General features: G+C 46.8%; 3 protein-coding genes across 3 annotated transcripts; all 3 read right to left on the bottom strand.

The window, feature by feature from the left end:
• Positions 1–185: 185 nt before the first annotated feature.
• Positions 186–1289, bottom strand: PCYB_021790 (vacuolar ATP synthase subunit C; the record flags this gene model as incomplete). Its single annotated transcript, XM_004220529.1, has 1 exon — positions 186–1289. A coding segment is annotated over one exon (1101 nt), but the record flags the coding sequence as incomplete, so codon positions are not given.
• Positions 1290–3333: 2044 nt separating this feature from the next.
• On the bottom strand, positions 3334–4091 carry PCYB_021780 (hypothetical protein; the record flags this gene model as incomplete). Its single annotated transcript, XM_004220528.1, has 2 exons — positions 3334–3823; positions 3952–4091. 2 exons carry the CDS (start codon positions 4089–4091, stop codon positions 3334–3336), a joined length of 630 nt encoding a protein of 209 aa, XP_004220576.1.
• Positions 4092–5107: 1016 nt separating this feature from the next.
• PCYB_021770 (calcium-transporting ATPase) lies at positions 5108–9002 on the bottom strand (the record flags this gene model as incomplete). Its single annotated transcript, XM_004220527.1, has 3 exons — positions 5108–5434; positions 5637–5935; positions 6071–9002. The coding sequence occupies 3 exons, from the start codon at positions 9000–9002 to the stop codon at positions 5108–5110; spliced, it is 3558 nt and encodes a 1185-aa protein (XP_004220575.1).
• Positions 9003–10111: the final 1109 nt, after the last annotated feature.

Here is a 10111-nt window from a genome sequence, read left to right as displayed (position 1 = left end):
TNTTTTTTTTTTTTTTTTTCCCCGTCGGTGTATGCCCACGCGCAGGGAGTAACACAAAGGAGGAGAGCCACCTCACCCCCTTCTCTGCCTTCACGCGTGTAGATAATAATTGACCGTCCATGCATGGGGGAAAGGCAACAGAAAAAAAAAATGAGAATTTCACCTCTCCACATGAGGTGCATATCATATTTTGAAAGACACCGAGACATAGGGGTATATCTCCTCATCGTTTTCATCCGACCTCTTAATGTAATTCTTACCAATCGAGTCAGTGGCTGAAAATATATCGTACAATTTCTTGCGTACTTTTTTCTCCTTGCTTTCCCCATTGATACGTATACTGAAGGAGGCAAAGTTAGGCGGCACTCCAAAGCGAAGAACCGATTCACAAAAAACTCTCAAAATATTAATATGAATAAAGGCACTAAAAATATCTGAAAAAGCCGCTAAACACATCCTACGTAGAAACGTTTCTTGTCGTATTATTTCTGCTTCTACTTTAGTCCTAGATTCCATAACATCGTTGTATTTTTTTTCATCATATTTAAAAGACTTAACAACAAATTTCTTCAACTTTGCTGCTTCTTTAAAATTTTCTGCAAATTTTTTAAAAACGTATACTTTCCATAATGTGTTTCCATCCTTGTCTACTAACCCTTTGAACTGTTCCGTAGATCTTGGGACAACATACTCTGAAAATTTTTCATAGCTAGCTAGCCATTCTTCAACTGAGTTCTTTGGGACATATGCAATTAGAGTCGTCAGGTATTCTGTCTCCATAAAGTCTGCCTGATTAACCGTCTGTGGGGTTAAAATTTCATTTAAATTTTTTAAGAAAAAATTGTTTGTTTCCGTTTTTGGGATATCTTTTTTTTTCTTTTCTTTTAAATCGGTCAGCATGCTAGACTTAATATGAATTTCGTCAGACAGCTTCGTTATGTTATTCACCATGACATCTATGGTGTCTGTTAGGGACCTGTTCCGTGGGTACTTGGCATCGTCCCAACTGAATCGCCTTATGTACTGATCGATGTTAATGTGTTGCCGTTGGTATATAATTTTGAGTTCAATATTTTCGTCATACTCTTTTGCAAGTTTCTCAATTTTTTTTAAACAGCCATATGCGTAACTCTCGTACTTCTGTAGATCGTCTGCGCATTTGAGGAGGTCGTCGAAGGAGCAGAACTTGAGGTTGGTCGGCACGTCTAGGATGTTGGTGTCGATGCACACGTGGCTTCCCAGTAGCCGGTTCTTCAGGATTGTGTAGATGTACTCTCGGCTCGTGTTGTCTCTCGTGGAGCACGCGATGAACAGGCACATGGGCGATTCGCTCATCGTGTAGAAGGGGAGGAGCGGGGTGAAGTGGGAAGAAGCGGGGAGAAGCGTGGTGAAGCGGGGAGAAGCGTGGTGAAGCGGGTTGAAGCGGGGTAACCGGTGTAGGGAGGTCTAACCCGGTGTACACTGCTGGGCATGTCACAGGGGGGGGGAGCTTATCCTGCGTGCGCGTCTCCTGCCTGGGCACCCCTCGCTTTCGTTGCGCCCTCACAGTGCTGATGACTTCGTCACCCTCCTGGTTCGGGGCACTATTTCGGCAAGGCTCCCGGGGGGCTACCCCAAACAAAAGCACGCTGAGGGGTGTGGACTCCGCTACGGCGATCTCGGCGCTGCACAATTTCGCCCCCTTCTGATGACTACACGCTGGGCCACGAGCTTTGGTACATGCACCTACACAAGCGGCAGCACGTGGCGGCGGAAATCATTTCAGCGGGGAGGGGGAGAGGGGCTTCGAGGGCGGTCTCCTACTCGGTGCGCTTTGGATGGAGGCTTCTTGGATGGCTTCGTTTTGGCAATTCAGTCTTAATCGGTTCAACTTTATCGGTTCTACTTTATCGGTTCTGCTTTATCGGTTCTGCTTTATCGGTTCTGCTTTATCGGTTCTGCTTTATCGGTTCTGCTTTATCGGTTCTGCTTTATCGGTTCTGCTTTATCGGTTCTGCTTTATCGGTTCAGCCTTATCCGTTCAACTTTATCGGTTCAGCCTTATCCGTTCAGCCTTATCCGTTCAACTTTATCGACTTCCCTTAACGGGCCGTCCTTATCGGCTGGGCTCTTATACGCTTCCCTTTTGAAGGGTTTTCTTCCCCGCGGGGTGCATACCCAATCGCACAAACAACTCTGCAAGGCGTCGTACATAAGTACCTTCCTGCAAACGGCCCTTTGACGATTATCCCGAGGGGGGGAACTTCGGACCGTTTCGTTTAAAGCGAACTGGTATGCCGGGGAAATAGCCACTCAGCGGGCAGCGAGCATGCGGGAAAAGATGGCCGAAATGTGGAGTACAGGCGCGAAGGAATGAGAAATGGTGGAAGCATGGGGGGATGCAAAATTGAGGAGCCGGAAGGATGCAAAAAGTGAAGAGCCGGACGGATGCAATCACGCATTTACCATTTGCAGTTACGCGCATACGGCTTTATGCAAAAAATGCGCTTCCACTTTTTTTTTTTTTTTTTTTCCACCCTTTTTTTTGCCTGACTCGTTCATATTTTTTCGAAATTTTTTCGAATTTCGGCTGAACGGGTCAGGGCAATTAATTTTTTTTTTTCGCATCCATGCGGCGTAGGGAAAAAGCAGTAACGTAGAACGAAGATGGGAAGCAAAGAAACCAAAAGGGAAATAAAAAAAAAAAACGAGTAAAAACAGCGCGGATCGGCGTGTTTGTGGAATATCTTTTTTCTCAGATGGGGCTCTGTGTTTGCGTCGCCCCGGCGTTACAGTGGTACATGTATCAAAATGGCACGTGTTATAATCGGCGCAGGCGCCTAGCTCGTGCATCCCTTCCGATGTTACGTTAATTTCACACTTGCAGCGCCAACCTCTGGGGACAACCCCGTTTTATCGCCTTTTCTGTGTGAGCGCCAAAACGAAGTTGGTCCACTCGATTCGCACGCGAAAGGGATTTACATGCACATGTGTATGAACGTACGAGTGAGTGACTCCTCCAATTGCGCAAGTTTCAGCTTTTGACGAAAGTCTGTCCCTGAAGCGGAACACCCACACGTGTCCACAGGGAAGGTACCCCTGGGGGGAAGCTTCTCCTCGCCTCTCTTAAAAAGGAAGGCGTTGCGCCTAAGTACGTTCGTGCGTATGCACGTGTCTGTGTAACCGCCCAAGGGCACATCACAAAAAAAAGCAAAATGGTAAAATGGTAAAATGGTCGAATGGCAAAATGGCCGAATGGCAAAATGGCCGAATGGCAAAATGGCCGAATGGCAGAAGGCCGAAATAAAATACTAAAGTACATCGCCGCGACAGCAACCGCCTGCAGACGAAACTTCAAATTTGCTGATAACACGTGAGCATGTCCCTGTACTGCTTTGCGGTGATCGCAAGCAAGCGGGTGGGGTCATCACTGGACGGAACGGCACCCCCTTCCCCCTCCGTGCTGCACTTCACGAAAAAGTCAAAATCTTCGGGACTCACTTTATCACCCACCAACCCTAAATATGTCCGTAGGACGTCCAAATCAACGGTGTTTTTTTTTTGCATATCCAAGACGTTAAAATGCTTGTCGAACGTGTCATCCGTGTCAATGACTTGGAACAGCTTTCGTTTCAGTAGAGTCAGAAACATGGGTAAATTCATTTTGTGTATTTTTTTTATGTTCATTTCTTTTTTGAATTTCCTTACTTGTGGCGCGTCGTATACTTGCTTCAGTTGCCTGGCCATTTGGGGAAACAACTCTATGTCCACTTCGCCTGACTGGGAAAGGTCGTGCAGGGTGAACAGCAGCTCGGCCTCGGCGAAGTAGTCCACGATTTTTTTTCTGCGCGGGGGGGGTGAAATGGGGGAGAAGACGTCAAGTCAACGCTGCAAAATTGCAAATTTGTAAATTTGTAAATTTTGTATAATTGCAAATTGGGGCGCACTGCTCCAGGGAAGACTTTCTCTCACCTGCTGTAGTCAGCCGTGACAGGCGACTCGCCCTGTTTGTTCTCCCCCAACTTGTTCAGTATCTTCCTCACTATTTTCTTCGTGACTTCATTTTGGTAATTAAGTGTGTACTTGTTGTTGTTGTAAAATGCTAAATCCATAGTGCTGCGTTGCAGTTTTTCGCTTATGGGAAAAAAAAAAGAGGAAAGAGTAAAGGGGAAAGGGGAAAGGGGAAAGGAGAAAGGGGAAAGTCTTCCGGGGGAGTGCCTGCTGCTCAGATGGTCAAATCGCTGCTTCGTTCGATGCGTCAGTGGGGAGGGAAGAACAAACTAGCCAAAAAAAAAAAAAAAAAAAAAAAAAAAAAATTCACTCTGAACGAAAATGCGCGAAGGGATATGCCCCCTATATGCCTCCACCCTAAGGTGACCACACACGTTTTCTCTTTCCCTTTCGCGGGATGTGTGCACACAGGGGGGGAGGATGCAATGGACTTGTATATGCTCCACACAGCTGTCTTCTTCACACCCGTATATTCCTCCGCCCCAGTGGAGCTGCCCATCCTACGAGTTGTTTGTCCTTCTCCCCCCAAACGCAAACCATGCACACGTAACGACATGTCAATGCACGTGGTCGCGCAAACTATCAACACAGTTGTGTAAACAAATTCAGTTCACGTCAAAATGAACAGTGTGAAAAAGAAAGAAAGAAGAAGAAGAAAAAAAAAAGAGCATTCCTCCGAGCACGTGTGCAAAATGGGCATAATAACTTCCCGCTGGTGGACCGGGGGAGATGGTGCAAAAAATTGTGGTCATGGGGTTGTATACTACTCATTAAATATTGGGAAGTTTCAAAAGGGAGTGAGAATGGCGTTAATTAAAATGTGTGTTGCTGCGGAAGAGCAAAAAATAAACGCCACGTGATGGGGGCTCCCAAAATGGTGTGAAAAAAAAAAAAAAAAAAAAAAAAAAGCAGCTCAACAAGTTTGAATTGTAAAAATAATCGTCACATTAAAAAATTAAAAAGGAAGATAAAGTTTGGTGAGTTCGCAATGTTGGGATGCTTTTACGATGGGTGCCCAATGGCGAGTGGAACGTACCCACTGACGCGTGGAACGCACCCACTGACGAATGGCCCAGACTGCGCCACGCAGACCGCCCTCGTGCTGCTTCGCCAAGCCTCACTCGAGCTTCCGCTTGGACGACAGCCCCCTGTTCAGCTGTCTCTTCGCGTAGAACTTAATAACTTCGTCGATGACAATGACGGGGAAGGACCACATGAAGACTAGGAACCAGTCGTATGGCGTGAGGGCGACGACGCCGAAAATTTTGGCAAGGGGGGGGATATACAAAATCATGAAATGGAGGAGTAGCGACCCGATGGTGGCCAGCACGAGGTACATGTTTCTCCAGGGGGGGATCTGAAACAGGGAGTTGTACTCGCTGAGCGCGTTGAGGGCGTTGAACATCTCGATGACGACGAGCACGGAGAGGGAGAGGGTGCTTGCCTGCGGTGGGGGGGAGGCGGTGAAGGAGAGGCGGTGAGGGGGGTGAAGCGATCAACTACGTGAACGCAGCTAATCCGGCAAACCGCCGCTAATATGGCAAACCGCCGCTAATATGGCAAACCGCCGCTAATATGGCAAACCGCCGCTAATCCGGCAAACCGCCGCCAATCCGGCAAACTGCCGCTAACCCGGCGAGGCGTACCTTGACCTTCCCGGTGGAGAAGTACGAACAGGGGTCCTCCGACATGCCGTAGACCCGGTTGACACGGAAGTTCCCCCAGGCCTTGCACTGGTTGTAGTGAGACAGCTGGTAGAAGTTCACGAGGGTATGTCCGTCCGAGTCCGGGTAAAAGAGGTACCAGTATACGAAGATGGAGACGGTGGCCACTCCCACGTAGGTTCCTATGACGATGTACCTGAGCAGAGTCAGGCCGTTTATCAAATTATCATTTTTGTGTCTGGGCTTGCACTTCATGACGTCGTGTTCGGGTGGGTTGAACCCTGCGGAGTAAGGCGGAGTGAGTGTGGAGTTAGGCGGCGTGAGTAATGCGCAGTGAGTGTGGCGGCCTATGGCGGCGTGAGTAGGCGCCAAATGACGGGCCGCACTTGACGCCCTCGCGCTGCGCGAGGACTCACCCAGAGCCGTGGCGGGCAACCCGTCCGTGACCAAGTTAACCCAGAGGAGCTGCACAGGCGCGAGGCTGTCAGGGATCCCCAGGAGAGCCGTGATAAAAATGGACGCCACCTCCCCGATGTTGCTGCTAATGAGGTAACGGATAAAGGCCTTCATGTTATTGTAAATGCACCTGCCCTCCTTGATGGCCTCCACGATAGTGTTAAAATTGTCGTCCGCCAAAACAATATCGGATGCCTCTTTCGCTACCTCCGTTCCGTTTATTCCCATGGAAATACCTATATCTGCAGACTTCAAGGCAGGAGCGTCGTTCACTCCATCTCCTGTCATCGCGACGGTTTCTCCAAGATCCTTTAATATTTTGACAATCTGCTTCTTGTGCTTTGGCTCCGTTCTACAGAAAACGATACGCTGCTTATTTTTTAAGATATCTTTTTGCAGATCGAGTGGTAAGTCTTCGAACTCTCTTCCACTATAGCAACACTTTATTTTCTGGCTCGAGTTGTTAACCCCTTTGTTCCACTTGGTGTGCTGATCCATATCGTCATCAGAGTCCTCATTACGAAGAATGTTGATCTCCTTGGCGATGGCTTTCGCTGTATCCATGTTATCTCCTGTAATCATAAAGACTCTAATTCCAGCCAAATGGCACAGGTTGATGGCTCTTCCGACATACTTCCTTGGGGGGTCGATAATACCCAACCCTCCGAGGTAGATCATGTCCTTCTCCAATTTGAAGTACCCTTCCGCGTTTGTGATATTTAAATCAGTTTTCTTCATCTTTTTGTAGGCGAAGCTTAACGTCCTTAACGCTCTCTTTCCCATTCCCTTCACTCGACTGTAAATAATGCTTTTCAACTCCTCTGTGAGTGGCTTTATTTCGTTCTTAATCAAATAATAGTTACAGTTTTTTACTATATTTTCTGGTGCTCCTTTGCAATAAAGAATGGAATCTTTTTTTTTATTTTCGACAATAACACTCATTAGTTTCCTCTCCCTAGTGAACTCAATTATTTTAATTAATTGGCATTCATTTCTCCACGCGGATATGCACTCACTTGGGTAGCTTCTACTATCCTCTCCATTGTCTGTTTCTCCCTTCGATCCATCTACGTAACTATCACCGTGGTAAGAGGAATTCCTTGTAATTGCACTCCCACAACTTGAAGCATTTGATTTTTCTTCTTCCTTTTTGTGACTCTTCCCCTTTCCAGAAACTCTTTCGTACTCAGCTGCCATGCCATTATTTTTAATTGAACTCGGCTTTATATCAAAATTGTGCACAAAATGGAGGAGAGCCAACTCGGTACTATCTCCAAATACCTTCACTATTTCGTTTCTGTCATTACAAAATATGTTAGCTTCGTTACAGTTCACCATACACATGTAGAAATTATAGTCATTTTCAGAGTACGAATACTTTTTTATTTTATCTTCCAGAATTTTGCTTCCCCTACTGATGATGGTGTTAACGTTGGTATGCATCTGTTTTAGTGGTCTGTCCGTTTCGACATCTGATGGATACTCCTCATAGTTATTATAACTGTCACTTTCTTCTTCGTAGTTGTTTTTTTCATCATAGGAGAGGTGTGTATTGGAGTGTGGTCTATTTCCCCTGGAGGCGACGGTGCCACAATCATCATACGATACTTGTCCCTCTGTCTTACTGGATAATCGTCCATCCTTCTTAAGTCTGTTGAAGAAGGAGTCCTTATCGTTCCCCTCATCTGATAAGCATGACTCGTAAAAGAAGAAAATTTCCCCTTTTTGACACAGCTGATATTCCTTCAATACGGTTGGTTCTTTAAACAAATGGAAGACCGTTGCTGTCATTTGGTTAGTGGTCAACGTTCCTGTTTTATCCGAACAGATAACAGTAGTGCACCCCAACGTTTCAACACTTTGCAATTTTCTAACAATGGCATTTTTCTTTACCATTCTTCTGGTACCTAAAGCTAAACATGTCGTGATCACAGCAGGTAGACCCTCTGGAATAGCAGCCACAGCTAGCGCAACACTAATTTTGAAGTAATACAAACAACCGTAGAGAAAGGATCCATGAATGGGATCTGAAAAATGCTTAAAATTTATGGCCCATACGGTGACACATATGACAAAAATTATTTTAGATAGTTGTCTACCAAAAGAATCGATTTTAATTTGCAAAGGAGTGTCTGTATCTTCATTGGTAGATTCCATAACAGCGTGTTGTATCTGTCCAATTTCTGTGTTCATACCAATATTTATCACAACAGCGATACATCTACCAGCTACAATCGCAGTGGAAGAAAATAAAATATTTCTCTTAAGTTGTATTTCGCAATTCTTAAAACTAAGATCTAGCTTTTCTGAATATTTATCAACAGAACATGATTCACCTGTTAACATACTTTGCTCTACTTTAATGCTGGTTGAAAAAATTTGAATAATTCTAGCATCTGCTGGGGTTTTATTTCCTACACTTAGTTCGATTATATCACCTATAGTTAGATATTTACTGTCTATAATTTCCCATTTTCCATCTCTTAATACTTTTGCTTTCGTTGGTTGTAACTGCTTCAACGCATCTAATGACTTCTCCGCATTGCACTCCTGCCATACTCCAACAGCTGCATTTAAAATTAGTATCATTACTATAACGAGGGGTTCAATAAAGTCAGAGATGGCGACTTCATGACTCTGCATGTCTAGCAAGGTTAATGCGAAACTAATGAATGCTGCGAGGAGGAGTATTTTTACTAGGAGGTCATCAAATTGGTTTAGGATCAATTCGAGGATTCCTTTCTTCGTTTCTACTTCCAACTCGTTGAGTCCGTACTTTTCCTTCCTTTTGGCTAGCTGGCTCTTGGTCAACCCCTTCGTCGCGTCCACCTCCAGCGCCCCCAGCACCTCCTGCACGTCGTGCACGTGCGCGTGCCGCACCGCGTTCTGCATGGCGGCGTCGCTACAGTGCGGTACTATCACTACAGTGCGGTACTATCACTACAGTGCGGTACTATCACTACAGTGTGGCACTATCACTACAGTGCGGTACTATCACTACAGTGTGGCACTATCACTACAGTGCGGTACTATCACTACAGTGTGGCACTATCACTACAGTGTGGCACTATCACTGCGGGGGAGCGATCTTTCTGGCTGCCTCCTTCTCACCGCTACCTTCTCACCGCTGCCTCCGCACCTAGGCGGGCTCACAGATGGGGAGAAAAAAAAAAAAATAGGGCGGAGCACCCCCTCGGAGAGACTGCCTATTCTTCTGCCCTGAGTTCCCCCTTTGCGTTCCCCCTACAGTGATGGAATGCTCTCCTCCCTCTACATCCACACCTTTCACAGGTGCTCAAATGAGAAGCGATACGTGTGCGTGTGCGTGTGCGTGTGCTTCTGCTTGTGCTTGTGCTTCTGCTTGTGCTTCTGCTTGTGCTTCTGCTTGTGCTTCTGCTTCTGCTTGTGCGTCTGTTTGGTGGTGGCGGGGTGTCCCACGCAACGCGCCCAACTGGACTCAAAGGCTGATTTACAAACGGGCTTGCGAGAGAGGGGCTCACAAATGAGCGGGGGAAACACAACACGGGAGATTTCCCACTTCGCATTCTGGGCGACGTGGAAGCAGGGGCGCGCCCCACGGGTGTGCGACTGCGTACACTGTGCAGCAGCCACGATCGGTGTGCGAGTGGGCAATCGAGTGGGCAGGCCAGTAAGCAACCGAGCAGGTTTGCGGGTGTCCTCCACGCAGTCTTAAGTGAGCTTGTAGCAGGTATCGCTCACCCTTTAGTCGGCTTCGCTCACCTCTAGCCAGCTTCGCTCACCTCTAGCCAGCTTTGCTCACCTCTAGCCAGCTTTGCTCACCTCTAGCCAGCTTTGCTCACCCTTTAGCTGGCTTCGCTACCCCTCCTTTCGCAGCCCGAACGCGCAGGTAATCGTACGGAGGGGCGTTCTTAAGCGGCCAGTTCGCGCGCACCCGATGCCGAGCCCTGCAAATCTACTTAATTATAAAGTGGAATGCCTAGTTAAGCAGCTCCTCGTCAGAAAAAAAAAAAAAAAAAACC

The sequence above is a fragment of the Plasmodium cynomolgi genome, chromosome 2 (assembly GCF_000321355.1).
Source record: "Plasmodium cynomolgi strain B DNA, chromosome 2, whole genome shotgun sequence".
NCBI classification, from domain to species: Eukaryota; Apicomplexa; class Aconoidasida; order Haemosporida; family Plasmodiidae; genus Plasmodium; species Plasmodium cynomolgi.
The sequence above is the reverse complement of the archived record's forward strand: the minus strand, read 5'-3'. Positions and strand labels throughout refer to the sequence as shown.